The following is a 17223-nucleotide window of genomic DNA, read 5'->3' on the forward strand; positions in this document are numbered from 1 at the left end:
ATTTCATGGACAAGGTGCACTGAAATTGACTGGGCTGAGGATATCTGCCCTGTGCTCTTTACATTATTCACTCCCATCTCTTGTGGCTGGGGCTCGTTTGTGTTGACAAAGGACTAGATGGGAGATTGCAATTCCGTCTCGAGTTATTTTTATCCCTTTTGTGGGTTGTGCTGCACTGGAATGACATCAATCCTCCATTTTCCCGTTGGATCATTTATACAGCGCGGGGCCTGGAGGTTGACCTCTATCTAAATCTCTTCCCTGCACACATCATTTACACATCCATTGCTTCTGCTGCGAAGGCGAACGACAGTGCAGAGGATCAGGAGTCGGCAGAACTTTTAGCTCTGGGAACGTCTATTTAAGCTTAAATCACAATGCACCTGTACGGACCTTTCAAAGCAAGTGTTTTCGGATTACTTTGTTAATACTTTAGACTCTAGCCACATTTATACACTGGAAAAAATCTAAGTCTTACCAAGTATATTTGTCTAATTTCTAGTCAAAATATCTCATTACACAACTGCCTAACAAGTTCTATTTCAGCCAGATATAGGGACTTGTTTGAAGACAATACATCTGGAATATCTTGTTAAATGAAAAAGTCTCGAAAACAAATTGTTTTGAGTCACATTTCATATGAAACAAGCTTTTTTTTTTACATTTGAAGAGGTTTTTAAGCAAATTTCAAGATCACTTTTATCTCAAAAGTCCTAAATATCACATCTTATTTCAAGAAATCTTGATAAACCGATTTTCACTAGTTCCATTGGCAGATTTTTTTGCGTATTTCAAGCAAAAACGTCTTGTATTTGTTGTGTTTTTACTTATTTTTGAAGGGGCATTTTTTCCAGTGTACAGTTCTGATGAGTTTCAAATGAATAAAATTGCATGTTTAACCCCACCCGGGGCCTTCGTGGCCCTATTGTTCTCCCCGGGCACTCCGGCTTCCTCCCACTGTCCAAAAACATGCATGTTGGGTTTAATTGGCGTCTCTAAAATTGTCCTCCTTGCTGGCGCCTTCATGCCATCAGACCTCTGGAGCTGGTTCAGAAAGCTGCTGCTCGTCTGGTGTTCAACCTCCCCAAGTTCTCCCACACCACTCCCCTTCTCCGCTCTCTACACTGCCTCCCTGTAGCTGCAGCATCCAGTTTCAGACTCTGGTGATGGCCTACAGGGCAGTGGAAGGAACAGCTCCTTCATACCTCCAGGCTATGGTCGAGCCCTACACCCCCGCCCGACCGCTTTGCTCTGCGGCCTCCAGGCGGCCGGCTGCCCCGTCACTCAGCGGTCCCTGCGCACCATCCACACGGTCACGGCTTTTCTCTGTTCTGGCGCCCCGATGGTGGAACGATCTCCGTCTGATGTCAGGACAGCTGAGTCGCTGCCCATCTTTGGCCACAAGCTGAAAACCATCTCTTCAGGAAACACTATCCAGATCCGCCCTCTTAGGACATCACCTGTTTCGTCCTAGTTCCTTACGCACTTATTTGTTTCCTAAATTGTCTTTGTTTTCTAAATTGTCTTCCCATTTGTCTCGGTACCTAACTTACCGCACTTAATCTGGCACTAGTTTTGCTCTTACCTGTTTGGTTTTGGAAGGAAATGCACTTATGATTTCTTGTGACCTGAAGTTCTTTTGCCTACCGATGTGGAACACACTTGTTGTAAGTCGCTTTGGATAAAAGCGTCTGCAGAATGACCGTAATGTTATGTAATATGTTTGCCTTAAAACTAACCATCTAGCTGCATATCTGGAAACTAGCTAGCTAGCTAACTATTCTGCCTAACTATTCTCAGAACCAGTCAACAATGTGATGGTGTGGGTCAGGTACATGGCCTTGGTTTTCTGTATTTGTAGGATTTAAAAAGCAGTTGCCCTTTACACTTGTGGGATCCAACAGTTTTGTGGACCCCAAAAATGAATTAAAAGAAAACTTTGGATGGTCAAAACTGGGTTTTATGGTTAAAGTCTGAAGTTTGGCTGAGGGTTAAGGTGAGAGCTGGGGGTATGATTGTGTAATTTGAATTCTTTGGATAAAAGCGTCTACAGAGTAACGGTAATGTAATGTGTGTGTGGTTGTTTGTCTCTGTGATGGACTGGCGACCTGTCCAGGGTGAACCCGCCTCTCGCCCAATGACGGCTGGGATAGGCTCCAGCCCCCCCACAACCCGACAGTTGGATTAATTGGGTATAAAAGAATGGATGGAATGCCTGGTATTTGTTATCTATTGAGGCAAATTTGTTTTAATATTTGTCTGAAAAAAAAATCCAAATTTCGGATGTTTAAGTGTCCATTAATAAACTATGATAGGAGATTGAACACTCAAATGCAATATTGCTTCATGCTAAACCCAGAGATAAACATGCTTAAAAAGAGCCAGACTGAATGCATTTCTTAATCTGAAATGTACACCGATGTGTTAACGAGCAGCAGTGAGCACAGCCGGGGAACCGGCGCCATAACCAGGCTGAAAAGAAAGAAATGGCCCACTCTTTAGAAAAGGTTTTTGCTGGTAGGTCTATGGAGAATTCATCTTTAACTCGAGTACATCACAGAATGTGCAATTAAAACACACACAATTAGAATAACCTTTTTAATCTTTCTCAAGTAATCCCCTCAGCAGAAGCCTTGACCAGAGCAGAGCAGAACAGAAAGCAAAGCAGGGCAGCTGAATGGAGCAGCCATTTTATTTCCAATAGACCAATGAAATTTGAAGTCTGCTACACATATAACATGAAATGATAACGCTTGTAGCGCTGAAATAATTTTAATGCCCATTAAAATACAAACTATAACTGAAAAAGGCATGAAAACGATATTCTATGTGCAACGAAAAATGTCAACATCTGGATCATCATCAGCCTAATGGAATAATAACCTATAACGTTATAAATTAGTTAATGTAAGAACACAACACCATCAGTAAGACAATGAAATGTCAGTATTTAATGTCATTTTCCCACATTATGTCAGGATGTTAGTCACTCAGTGGGGTTACATGGCACTGAAAGGATCGGATTATTGGCTAAATTACAATAAGACTGAGTTATTAAGTGTATGTAGACACCTTAATCTGACTAAGAATTGGATCGGATCGGATTCAGACCCCGAGATAACTGGGTTGAAAGTCACTCTAAACCTGCTTGTAGACGCTGAAGCACGTGGTGAATCAGACTTTGCGTTCTGCGCATGCTCCAGATGTTTTCCCGGGGTCGTGACCCGGAAGTCAAAGGAGACGATATTCCTGTTGTTGTCGCCGTCAGAAAGAAACAAACAACGCGATGGAGAATGCTCCGTTGGGCATCGAGTTTGTGCAACAAGCAGCTCATCACAGACCAAATGTAGAGGGACGTAGCTTCATCTGGCTCTGCGTTCTCCATCTTTCTCCAGTGCCTGAGTTTGTTGTTGTTGTTGGTGGTGAAGAGGTCAACAGGAAGTGGCTCTATTAGCAACAGCTGGAATGGGTACAGCGCCACCTATCATACCGGGGTATGACACGCTTTGTGCCTCTGATCCCATTCATTCACCGCCATATATCCAGGAGAATTACCCTTGCTCAACTCGTTCTTATTGTAATTTAGCCAATAATCCGATCCTTTCAGCGCCATGTGACCCTACTGAGTGAACGTGTCGTTACGCTGGTCAGAGACAGACTCTCAGAACAGGGCTCATTACTTTAGTATTCTCTATTATCAATAATACGACCACTTCCACTTGTGGTTGTGAGATATTAAAACTAAAACATGCTGAAGCTAAAACCAGGTGAGCCAAACAAGCCCTTTCTCTCATTCAGGCTCACCCCGTCACAGCTGCTCTTCTGGGGCTGAGCTGGTTCTGATTCAGGGTTGTTCTGCTCTCTGATCTCAGTCGTCCCAGCAGGTGTAGCAGCAAAGTTTGTCACCCTATCAGCAACTTTTTTTTATTTATTCCTAAACTTTTCTGTTCCAACTTTACATTTTATCTGTGGCTGTTTCATCATCAGCACTCCATCTCTTTTCATTTTGCCTCGCAGTGTGTGACGGACTGATAAGGAGGAGAGTGAGAAAGGGACAAACCCACACAGGCGAAATGAGGTAGGGTTGCGTTTCCAGTCGGAAAAAGAACCTTTAACATGATATCACAGCGCTGAAAATGATGTGGCGTCTTTCAGGAATTATGTCATTGACATAGAGATGAAATGCAACACTGAAAGATGAAACGTACTACGGCCAGATGTTTCTCACAGAGTGAACACACGAGACTGATACTAACAGAGCCAGGGATGTAATGTCTGATGTTTATACACAAGAACTGAATAAAATGTATGTTGTGAGTAGGCCCGGGCAAGTTAACTCGTTATTATCGCGTTAACTTGTTAATTATTTAACGCCGATAAATATTTTATCGCGCATTAACGCAGGTTTTATTGTTGTAATGGTCACAGGCTTTTATTTTGTAAAAGTCTGTTGCTCACAGGCTTTTATTTTGTAAAAGTCTGTTGCTCACAGGCTTTTATTGTTGTAAAAGTCTGTTGCTCACAGGCTTTTATTTTGTAAAAGTCTGTTGCTCACAGCCTTTTATTTTGTAAAAGTCTGTTGCTCTCTGCTGTGGAACAGGAAAAGAAAGTAATCGGCGGATCCACCAAACATGGAGAAGGGTACGTAACTTTCACTCGGCCATTTTCATGTTAAAGTTCTTCCAGACGGCGGAGTCGACAGAACCAAAGTCATCTGTAAACACTGCCAAGTTGAATTGTCTTCTCAGCGTAGTAGTTCCAGTCTAAAATATCACTTAAAGGCAAAACACACAACTGATAGCAGCAAGTCATTCAAGGAAACAGACAGTGGAGCGAGGCTTCTACATAAAAACTACAGAAAGATGCTGATGTTAAAAGTGTGTTTGCACAACAAATGTTATGGCACTTTCATTCATATGGCAGCACATTTAAAATAAAGCTAAAAGCTATACGCTACTTTTGGATTCATTTTTGGATTTTGCGTACAAATGCGATTAATCGCGATTAATCAGGGAAATCATGTGATTAATTATATTAAACATTTTAATCGTTGCCCAGCCCTAGTTGTGAGTCTTCTTCACCTGGATTTGGAAGCGACACCTTCCTTTCTAAATGTTGCACGTGCACGTAAAGATGGTGCCTGAACATATAAATCTCTTAAAGGTCAGAGAAAGCACGATCGACCCTCTGAGTGGTGATGAGTAGCTCTTACAGATGCAGATCTCTCCAGCTCAGTGGGAGTATAAGCTTCTCCTCTTTCTACCTCTGACGGTCCGCTCGGCGGGGAGCGGCAGCCTTACCTCCGCTGCAGGAACTCCCTCTGGAGGGCGACAGTGCAGAACGATCATCCCGTTGATTGGCACCTCCTTCCCCTGGGGGTCCTGCTCGAAGTTTTTCCTCAGGTCTGTGCGGGGAGATAAGAGGCAGCTGTCAGGTGTCAAGTGTCACGGTCAGCCTGGCCTCAATCCCCTTCAGCTGCAAACCACCCGGCCTGTCCCCCGCCCGACCTTCAAAAACCCGCTGAGCAGCCCGGGATAGAGGCTCCGACGGCCCTGTGCTGCGTGATCTGCTCACAAGGTGCTTTGGAGGAGAAACTGTACGGACAAATTGTTTTTGATCATTCTGAGCATATGTTGTATGAAATAACGACTGATTTTGCTCAGTGTGCTGCAGCTATGCACTCCAAACCTTTAAAGGGATAGTTCGCCTCTTTTGACATGAAGCTGTATGACATCCCATATTAGCAACATCATTTATGAACATTTTCTTACCCCCTGCTGTGTCCTGTGAGCCGAGTTCCAGCCTCGTTTTGGTGTTGATGAAGGTAGTCCGGCTAGTTGGCTGGGGTTTAAAAAATAAAGCGTTTTGCTTCTCAAAACAATATGCGTTCAACAGAGTAATACGGGGATGTCCAAAGTCGGTCCTTGACGGCCGCTGTCCTGCAGGTTTTAGTTGTTTCCCTGCTTCAACACACCTGATTCAGATTAAATGGATCTCTTCAACAGATTGTTAAATTCTGCCTGTTAATGATAGCCGCTTTCGGACAGAGCCATTCTAAGAACGGTCCTCCTCGAATTTCGTTCTAATGGCTGCCCTTCTCCAGGGGAACTGTTTCAGTTTGCATTCCCACATGAGTCGGGACCTTGATAGGGACTGATGTGACGCAGCCGTCTGCGACAGTGACGTGTTACTTTAGCTCCACATTCAACAACAAAACAGAACAAAACAAAAGCCGGTAAAAGTAAGGAGAGAAGAAAAAAAACAGCACCAAGAAGCTAACATGGAGAGCGGGGAGGCCACCGTGTTCATGGTCTGCATGATGGTGATATTGATCATGGACGATCACATCGGGCGTCTAACATGGAGGCTGGAAGAGCTCACAGAGAGAGTCAGGAGACGCAGGATGGAGCGCAGGCCATACTTCTTGGTTTCATGAAGGAAGGAGAGCAGAGCGCCGCAGACAAAGGAGACCACGTGGAGGTTTAACTTATCAAACACGCCAAGGTTGTGTCCGTGTCGTATGAGGAAACATTTCAGCCTGACAACATGACAAGGGGCGGAGCTACCGACCACCAAACACCTCCGTCAGATGTGTTCCTATGGAAACCAGAACAGACCCAGCTGAGGAGAAGGAGCTGAAATGGTTCCAGGAACTGAGGGCCGTGGTCCCGAGTTCCTGTATGTCCGAATGAGGGAAAAAACGGCCCCGTTCCTGAAAAGGTTATAAAGGTTCCTACAGGGGGAATGCGGCTGAAGTCTTGATCTTAATCAGGTGTGTTGAAGCAGGGAAACAACTAAAACCTGCAGGACAGGACCGACTTTGGACATCCCTGTATTACTCTTTTGAACGCATATTGTTTTGAGAAGCAAAACGCTTTATTTTTTAAACCCCAGCCAACTAGCCGGACTACCTTCATCAACACCAAAACGAGGCTGGAACTCTGCTCACAGGACGCAGCAGGGGGTAAGAAAATGTTCAGAAATGATGTTGCTGATATGGGATGTTATGCAGCTTCATGTCAAAAGAGGCGAACTATCCCTTTAAAGTAAGACCGTGCCATTGAAATCTCAACATTGGTTCTGAACGGGCCTCATGTACTCAATCAGGAAAAGGTGGGCAAACACAAAGACACGCGCAGATCAAAGCAGATAAAGATTCTGACCGCCTTCTTTCTTTTTTAAAAGGAAAATAGATTTTTTTTTCGTTCTCTTGGTTTTAAAACAGCGTTTGATTTCTTTCTGCATCCACTCAGTAAAAACATTACATTGGATACAGAGGAGGTCTTTCAGATAACCTCTAATACCTTCCAGCTGCAGTATTGGTTTTGGACATCAGCTGGGAGAAGCTGATCTCGTCTAACTTGATTAGACAAGCATTACCGTCTCACAATCGACTATTTCATTCATTGCTGATAAATCTGATTCATTTTCAAGTAATGGGCCCCGTACAGTCTGGTCCAATCCAAAGAAGAGATTTCAAATGAAGGTCCTATTGTCCTTTAGCTCCATTGTATTTATCAGACACATTTATCAGTCAGCTAAGCCATTCTGTATGATTGAAAAACTCCAACTTCCACAGGAAAATCCAATTTTTATCCAGCAACTGACAGCTTCTCGCCCTCCATGACTTAGTTTCATCTTTATTTGCGCTAAAGGTGAAGCACCACAAACAAACTATGGCTGCATAATCTTACATTTTTCTTGCAACTTATTTCATTTGATCACTGTACTTTCACATAAGGTGCACAGATGTTTACATGAGGTACATTTAAGAGAATTTATGCATGTTCTCATCACAGTGGCCCAATGGCAGCGGTGGACTTTTCGAATTTATGTTTTTAAGTAGCAAAATAAGAAAAAGGATTTCATCTCACATGTCAAACACAACAGGTTCTTCCTGTGACAATCCAGACACAAATCGGACCATATCTGCCTCTCAGTCGCAGATCATATATAATTGACTAATTCTCTCTGACGTCCCCCAACTGTGGGCGAACTGAGATCTTGGGGAGATGTTTTTGCGCTTTAAAGGCACTTTCTGCATCGGCTTCACGTCCGACGGCGGATGGATTCGTCCATCACTTTGAGCCAAGTCCTTCATTTGATTTGAAAACCCTCCTCTGTCAAGACACGTGACTTTAAAGGGATAGTTCGCCTCTTTTGACATGAAGCTGTATGACATCCCATATTAGCAGTATAATTTATGAACATTTTCTTACCCCCTGCTGCGTCCTGTGAGCAGAGTTCCAGCCTCGTTTTGGCATTGACGAAAGTAGTCCCGGCTTAGTTGGCTGGGGTTTAAAAGAAAAAAGCGTTTTGCTTCTCAAAACAATATGCGTTCAAAAGAGTAATACATTTGCATCACAAAATCTTTCATTCAGAAAAAGTCAGACCTCACAATCGCTTGGCCCTATTTTCTCTCCCTTCGTATCACTGCCTGCTGTGTAGACCGTGCAGACTGAAGTGCAGACCGAATAGTCCCCTGCTTCCGAACAGCAAACACCGTAACAAGCGCAGCTGTCGGCAGCAGGCAGTGATACGAAGAGAGAAAATAGACCCAAGAGGTTGTGAGGTCTGACTTTTTCCTGGAGAACGATTTTGTGATGCAAATGTATTACTCTTTTGAACGCATATTGTTTTGAGAAGCAAAACGCTTTATTTTTTAAGCCCCAGCCAACTAGCCGGGACTACTTTCATCAACACCAAAACGAGGCTGGAACTCTGCTCACAGGACGCAGCAGGGGGTAAGAAGATGTTCATAAATGATATTGCTAATATGGGATGTCATACAGCTTCATGTCAAAAGAGGCGAACTATCCCTTTAAATGATGCATAACGTGGTGGAAAAACAATGCATCCCTACAACGCACATCGCAAAAGCTTTTGTTTCATCATTTTAACGTCTAAAGACACATAAATCAATGGATGACAACTTTATTGAGGATGCTATCTAAATTAAATGAGTCACATGTTCTCATGCTGACAAAATCTCTGGAGCACAAACATAACGCTGGAGTTTGGCTCGTTTCCCCTCTGTGAACACCACGGAAAAAGGGGGAAAGTTATCACCGCAGTTTCCGCTCTTCTGGACAAAGTTGCAAACAGGAAGGAATGATTTCCAAACTCACAGGCGATGCGGACAGTTGCCTTCCGACTCTTGGAGGTGCCGAGGTGGCTCCAGGCCACACACAGACACCAGTAGTCCTCAGGCCCGTGGAAATCCTCCACCTGCTGGCGGGACACGTTGATCATCACCTCGCGCACCTTGAGTCCTGGGAGGAATAAACAGAGGAACAAACAAGTCAGTAATCCACCCTAAATTTTAAAATCTACTCCACTGTTGGGAGGGTCTGAACAACAAATGAGATCTCTGTAACCTCAGCTCAGTTCAGGATTGGTAAACGGTGAATAGACTGTATTTCTATAGTACTTTGGACCCCTTGAAGTGCTTTTTACACATCCACACAAACAGTCAAAGCAACAGGTTACACGGTGCTTTTCATTTCTCCATCACACACATTCACATATTGATGGATGCATTGAGGATTCAGTGCCTGGCTGAAGAACACTTGAGCGTGTTGTTCAGAGAAGCCAGGGATCAAAGCACCGACTCTCTTACTGGCAGACGGGTCTTCCTTTCACACATACAGCTCAACTCAGATAAGCTAATTCAGATAAGCTAATTCAGATAAGCTAACACAGATAAGCTAACACAGATAAGCTAATTCAGATAAGCTAACACAGATAAGCTAACACAGATAAGCTAACTCAGATAAGCTAACATAGATAAGCTAACACAGATAAGCTAGCAAGCAACCTTCAAACCAGTCCTTCCGGGCCTGAGAAGGTCCACTAAAGTCCACAGTGGGCTCTGCCACCAGCATTAATGTTTTCCACTTGTGAATAATCCTTCTCTCTGTGGAAAGTTTCGGTGAAATCTGTTGGTTTCCTTAGCTGGGAAATTGTTTTTGAATTGGCTCTATATGAATGACTTGGATTATTTGATAAATAATTATGATTACAATGAATTGAATTCCAATTGGCTTGAATTGGGCTTTATTATTTAAGTGCCTTGAGATGACATTTGTTGTATTTGGCGCAAAATAAATAAAAATGAATTGAATTGAATGATGGATTCCAGATAGTTTGGAAATGGCCCTCTAACCCTTCCTGCTGATGTCTTTCCTCCTTGGCATCGCGTTAGCACACACCTGAATGCTGCAGAGCAGCAGGCACGAGTCTCTGCTCTTATTGTTAAGTCCTTAGACAGAAAAAACCTTGGAATCAAAAGAGGGTGTATTTCTTTTATTTTATTTACATGGCTGAAAATGTGTCGGCCTTCGGGGGAGGAAATTTAAACGGGATCATCCAATTCAGGAAGCATCATTCTTTTACAGTAATAAAATTCAACCTCTTGGCGCAATTCAAATGGACTACGTTTTATACAGCAATCTTTCAGAAACCACTCAGAGAATATTCCCTTTCAAGCCACAATCACCTATTCACACACATCCATAAAGTCTTATTCTACACATTTGGGAGCATTTCTCCTCTCATGCATCAACTCACATTCCAACGGGCGGCCTGCAAAGTCCTGAATGCTAAATATGGGGTCCTTAAAGAAACCTTAATCAATACTCCGATGCATCTAAAGGCTTGTGTCAGTGATCAATGGGTTTTACAGGATTAGTTATGCATAAGTTCTTAGGAAGGGCTGACACACTCCCTAAATCAGTGCTTTCTACTCCTCTCTGCTGAGCTCTAAGAGCATCACCAGGGAAATTGGCAGAAAGCAGACCCTCGGGGGACCCCCCTGTATGTTTTGAGCACTCAAAGCCGCTAACAAGAGGAACGTTAAATCAGCTGTGACGGAATTAGCATCAATAATCTGGCCTACACTTAAGAGCATATGTAGGCTCCCCGTGCAAATGACACCGGGACAATATGCCATATTATGGAACACAAAAGGCGTGTGAGCAGAGCATGCCGAACAATGCTATCATTACAGTGAATGCATTGCAAAATGACAAGAAAAAACCAAACACACACTCCCTTTGAAAATCCTCTTAGGCAACACGCTGCAAGCTCCCAGTCTGAAATGTTCGTCATCCTGCCATACAGCTCCAGATGGGTATACAGCCCCCGTTTTTAATCTGAGTCATGGGCTCAGGGCCTGTCACATGTGTTTTCTCTGAGCCCTTTGCAGCCTGCGGGCCGGATGCCCACAGTGCGACTTAAGGCAAGAGATGCACAATATGCTGGGGAATGCAAAAAGACCAAAAAGCCACCCTCAGTCTTCTGCTTCTTGGGCATCCACTCTCACTGAAGTAGAACTTGTAGTCAAAGTCAGATTTATTTGTATAGCACATTTCAGGTACAAAACAATTCAAAGTGCTTTACTTCAAATAAAAGCCTTGCAGCGGGGAGTGGAAGAAGCATTAAAAATACATAAAAGAATAGAAAAAGAAAGAAAGAAAATCATTAAAATGAAATTACAATGATTAAAAACAAAAAACAGTTTAAATAAGTGAACAGATCTGACATGCTCTCATGTTTATGCATCTAGCAGACACACTTATCTAAAGCAGCTTACACTCATATCCCGGGTCGGCAGGTGGTGTAAGAGTGTAAGGGGGTCTTGTCTAAGGACCCCTACTGGAGGTAGTACCTTTCATGCAGGGGGGTTCAGGATTCAAACCACGGTCACCCACATGGAAGTCAAAGTGAACTTTATTGTCAATCCAACCATGCAATCAGTGCAAGCAATTACACAGAGGATCGAAATTTCCCCATACTCCAAATGTGCAGCAACATTATAACACACACAAATTATACAACATACAATAATGCACACAGGTAAGACAAATAAACACAACATGTACAGACAAATGGACGGGTAAATAAGTAGAGGTAGATAGTGAACTAGTTTCCAGTGCGGAAAACACAGCCGAAGCACACTCCCCGCTACGTCTTTGGGAATCCCCACCCCCGCTTTCTTCAAACAAACCAGCGTGAAGCAGCCAGGGGGGGGTTCCCAATGACGTAGCGGGGAGTGTGCTTCGGCTGTGTTTTCCGCACTGGAAACTAGTTCCCAAACCGACATGAGCAAAGAAAGCCTTCAGTGTAGATTTACACAGTCATTTGCACTCGATGTGAAAGTACACCACTCACACAGTAATTAGAAGGTAAATCAAGTAAATTAATTCACGTTGGGCGAAATATTTCGAGTGGCGACGCTGGCGACGCTAGCATGTATGTATTACGCGCAACCAAGCAGTGGTCAGTGCTGTGAGATTCGGACAATGCCTGGGTCGCCAGGAAAACGCTCCCACACACTTATTTATGTATCGGGAATGCGGGGATACACTTAATTTGGCCTGGGGGTGGCATATCCCTTTAAGTGAGTTGAGTAGTCTGAAGGGAAAAAACTATTGCTGAGTCTGGAAATCCTGCACCGCATGCTGCGGTAGCGCTTACCAGATGGTAGGATGGTGAACAAAGGTGGCAATCTCACCAATTCCCTATCCAGTCACGAAGTGTCCGGACTTAAAGGGGAAGTTTGTTTTTTTCAAACCTGGACCTTATTCCTGGCATAAAATATGTTCATCTACTCACCGATAACAGTTTGGTGAAAGTCGGTGTCCTTCGGAAGATATTTAGATCACTGGAGATCGGCGTATATCCATATAACGGGTGAGAACAGGGCAGAGACCATACAGCCTCTAAATAAGGCATTATCTGTCTTTATTTCACCAATACTTTAAGACCAATGAATGAATGAACGCGTACTATTGCACTGTTAGCTCAGAGCAATCAGACAGTATGCAGAGCATTTACCCATAATGCATTACGCTCCTACCCAAGCCGAAATCACCCAGCCTGAAGCTGATTTAGATCCCCAACGTGTTGAAAACCTGACAAAATACCGGCTATTTACAATTTTGTTCCCACGAATTTGGCGCTACTAAAGCTAGCCGCAGTGAGCAACGCACTTCCGGTTATTTTCACAAAAATAAAATACCCGTTGCCTTTTATCATAGGGAAAGCCATTACGATACAATTGGTGCTTTTGTTTTGAAAACAGGAAGTGAACCTACCCTCGTTGTAGTTAGCTTGAAACTGCCGTTTTGACAGGAAATGACGATCGGCGACGTCACGTTACGTTGCATCTTGGGTAGTTTGAGTATGAGTAGTAACCTCATGATGCATACCCAACATTTCGGAGAATCTAGTATGCATCTGGGAACTTCTTGCTTACTCAAACTGGCATACTAACTCAAAAAGTTAGTAGGAGCAGTAGGAGTAGTAGGAGAAGTATGCGGTTTCGAACACAGCCAAAGTCGTCGTCCACGTCGCCAAAGATCTGATAAATATCCTGCCCTATAAGCTGTGCTGCAGCGGCGCTTCAATGACGTCATCCCAGTAGACGCGTGTGTAGAAAGCCCCCAAAATACAACATGGCAGCTCTGAGCTAACAGTACAATAGTACGCGTTCATTCATTCATTGATCTTGAAGTATTGGTGAAATAAAGACAGATAATGCCTTGTTTAGAGGCTGTATTGTCTCTGCCCTGTTCTCTCCCGTTATATGGATATACGCCGATCTCCAGTGATCTAAATATCTTCCGAAGGACGCCGACTTTCACCAAACTGTTATCGGTGAGTAGATGAACGTGTTTTATGCCAGAAATAAAGTCCAGGTTTAAAATAACCAAACTTCCCCTTTAAGTCAAACAGCCTCATAATTTGCCTGCACAGCTTCCAAAGCAGACTGACAGATAAATACCAATGAAAAGGAAGCGAATGGCAGTGTGGTGATGTCAATACACCCATGCTGGTGTTCCAGGGAAAATTAGGAAACCGGAGAACATTTCACAGGAGGTGATCTTCACTGTGCCACACACAGATCACAACAAAAGTGGGCTTCTTCTTCTTCTCTGACACAACAAACACGGCTGACAAATCTTGAAATCCCAATACAAACGAGGTGTTTCGTCTCAATAATGGTGAATGCGGTTGTATTTGGTGACCAGTAATTGTTTAAATCATGATTGACAGGGCCGAAACTTTTAAGTGGGGTAATAAACAGAGCAGCAGCTCTACGGATGGGGTGCTTCGCAGTCGCAGCCCCTGTAGGGAGCCAGACGCGAGCATAATTCATAATTTCTCAAGCAGCAGCAGAGAGCTGGCAAGTGTGGGAAGAGAGACAGCAGAGAAAATAATGACTAATGACTTTCCATGATGCTCCGAAATGAGTAAGCCTGGGTTTCAGAGAGGACAGACTGACTGACAAAGCTTCCCCGACGTCTCCGGGAATCCAAACCGACCTCGACAGGTGGTTTTGCAGGAGAGACGGAGACGAGCGCCACCACGGTGTCATCCGTCAGCCCTATTTGTTTACAGGCGGAACACTGTTGACGGGGCTCATTAAAGCCCACCGCTTGATCCGTTCTCCTCCCTAATCCCAGCCTCGCTCTACGCAGCTTCCTGAGTCACTTGATAAATCCACCCCAAAAGGTCCGACTCGCACAGAAATAGACGAGAAAGACAGCTGGACTGGGAGCCGGTGGTTCCAGGGAAGAGGAGAATCTCCTGCTTGAAACCCTTCTCTAGTTATTACCTTGGAAACGGATGATGATGATGATGATGAATCATTTCTGTTTCAACTGTTTTCAGCACAGTATAAGACTTTTTTTTCCTTCCTCTGGTTCTGTTCTGTTCTGTTAAACGCTAATCAAGAGTAAATGGGAACGGGGTCCTGTCCCATAGATCAATATTTGACTTATTGAAAATGGCAATATCTGCCCTAAGCACTGGTACACCGTCTCTGAAGAAGGAATCTCAAGATTAGACTTTGCTACTTTGTTTGAAAGACGACAGAGCTACTTTTATTCAGACTCTGATACAATTTCCTGACGTCCTAATGAAATATCTGGGACATCATATCTGAAAGATCTCATTATAAGATATTTTCCAGACAGAGCACTTCGCTCCCAAGTTTACTTGAGGTTCCCAGAGTTTCTAAAAGTAGAATGGGAGGCAGAGCCTTCAGTTATCAGGCCCCTCTCTGTGGAACCAGCTGCCAGTTTGGGAGGCAGAGCCTTCAGTTATCAGGCTCCTCTCTGTGGAACCAGCTGCCAGTTTGGGAGGCAGAGCCTTCAGTTATCAGGCCCCTCTCTGTGGAACCAGCTGCCAGTTTGGGAGGCAGAGCCTTCAGTTATCAGGCTCCTCTCTGTGGAACCAGCTGCCAGTTTGGGAGGCAGAGCCTTCAGTTATCAGGCCCCTCTCTGTGGAACCAGCTGCCGGTTTGGGAGGCAGAGCCTTCAGTTATCAGGCTCCTCTCTGTGGAACCAGCTGCCAGTTTGGGAGGCAGAGCCTTCAGTTATCAGGCCCCTCTCTGTGGAACCAGCTGCCAGTTTGGGAGGCAGAGCCTTCAGTTATCAGGCCCCTCTCTGTGGAACCAGCTGCCAGTTTGGGAGGCAGAGCCTTCAGTTATCAGGCCCCTCTCTGTGGAACCAGCTGCCAGTTTGGGAGGCAGAGCCTTCAGTTATCAGGCCCCTCTCTGTGGAACCAGCTGCCAGTTTGGGAGGCAGAGCCTTCAGTTATCAGGCCCCTCTCTGTGGAACCAGCTGCCAGTTTGGGAGGCAGAGCCTTCAGTTATCAATATATGAATGAATTGGATTATTTTATAAATTATTATGATTACAATGAATTGAATTCCAATTGGCTTGAATTGGACTATACTATTTAAGTGCCTTGAGAGGACATTTGTTGTAATTTGGCGCTTTAAATTAAATAAAACTGAATTGAAATGCTTTGGTCAAAATAGCACAGATCACTGTAGGATGCATGGAGTGACCCATTGGACTCCACTTCACCCCTATTTTATTTAGCTATATACCCTGGAGCACATTATTATTGTATGAGAAAGCAGACTGTAGAGCCTGAGTGCTCAGACAACACACCAGACTGAAAGGAGAATACTGACAGCCAGTTTTATTGTCCAATACTTCTAATAATCCCCCGAGTCTTAGGTTGGACTTTGGACAGCCGGTGGACCATGTTGAATGGCCCAAAGTCTCTAAACATGCACGGCAGAAATAAAGCTGCAGGTCGGGTAATGAACACATGAACTCTGGACTTAACTGTCGCTCCATTTCTGTGTTATGTTTAAGTTTCAGACCCTAAACTGAACAACTGTCGCTGAGCAATATTTAACCGATGCGTAACAGATATGGTGATGAACTCGTGGTGCATTCAATGGTGGGAAATTGGATTTTCCAATTTGCAGCAGGTAAGAAAATGAGAGAATGCTAATTAGGCGTCAGAATTCATTGTTAGGATAAAAAAACACTATAAAAAATAGTGGTAGAGCATTAATAGCTTATTCAATTCTAAAGTTAATCTAGATATACAACTAGATGAGATTTTATGTTAATAGCAAACCAAAAAGCAAGAGAAATAGAGTCTAAACTTCCTACTTCCAAGCTACAGCAAATGCAGCATCATTTGGAGCTCAAGTTATTCTGAGTTATTAATAGTAATGATTATATATTAATATATTAATTGTTATATATATATATTATATTAGAGTTATTAATAGAGAAGAAGAAGAAAAGTTTATGCGGCCAACATTGTTCACTGCTTGATTTTTGTTGCATTTCCTCGTTAGAGTCGCTGGTCAGAACTTTCACAGCAGGAGCAACATTATCAGTGTTTACGGACTCATAAGATCGGGTCATTTTCTGTCTCTGCTTTCTAATTCAGTTTTATGGAGGCAAAACGAATTATTTAATATCTAGAGTTTTTCCCTCGTCACTCTGGCCTGGTGATAAGGACAAGAAAACTAACGTCTCCTATCTGCACGGCATGAGGCCGCTGAATTTGTGCTGGAATTTACCGACTAGATTTGTGAATGTTTTTTTACTCAAGTCATAGTTTGAATAAATAGCCTGGGGCTTAAGGGGTTAACGTGGCTACAGAGTGAGATGATTTGAATAAAGCATGTGGTCTTGGATCTAATTGCTCTGTAGCTTATCTGCAGCGTGTTCAGCTGTATGCAGCCGGTGTGAAATACCGGTGAGCCCCTTCAGGCATAAATCTATTTCATATTTCATATTCCATATCGTTGTCATTGTCTCTAGATGATAGACTGTTAGAAAGGCGTGCACTGCTGAATTTAATTCCCAGTGTCACCAGCATCGCTTTGGGGCTAAAGTCATT

General features: G+C 43.6%; 1 protein-coding gene across 3 annotated transcripts in view; it reads right to left on the bottom strand.

Moving 5' to 3' along the window:
• Window positions 1–17223, bottom strand: part of LOC142381874 (netrin receptor UNC5D-like) — a 318795-nt gene that overhangs the window by 122556 nt on the left and 179016 nt on the right. For all 3 annotated transcript variants that reach the window (XM_075467164.1, XM_075467162.1, XM_075467163.1), the window contains exons 3-4: window positions 9129–9272; window positions 5301–5404 (exon numbers count right to left, since the gene is read on the bottom strand). In XM_075467164.1, coding sequence (XP_075323279.1) covers window positions 5301–5404; window positions 9129–9272 — 248 coding nt within the window. The remainder of the gene's footprint in view (window positions 1–5300; window positions 5405–9128; window positions 9273–17223) is intronic.

This window comes from Odontesthes bonariensis, chromosome 6 (assembly GCF_027942865.1).
Source record: "Odontesthes bonariensis isolate fOdoBon6 chromosome 6, fOdoBon6.hap1, whole genome shotgun sequence".
Classification (NCBI taxonomy): Eukaryota; Metazoa; Chordata; class Actinopteri; order Atheriniformes; family Atherinopsidae; genus Odontesthes; species Odontesthes bonariensis.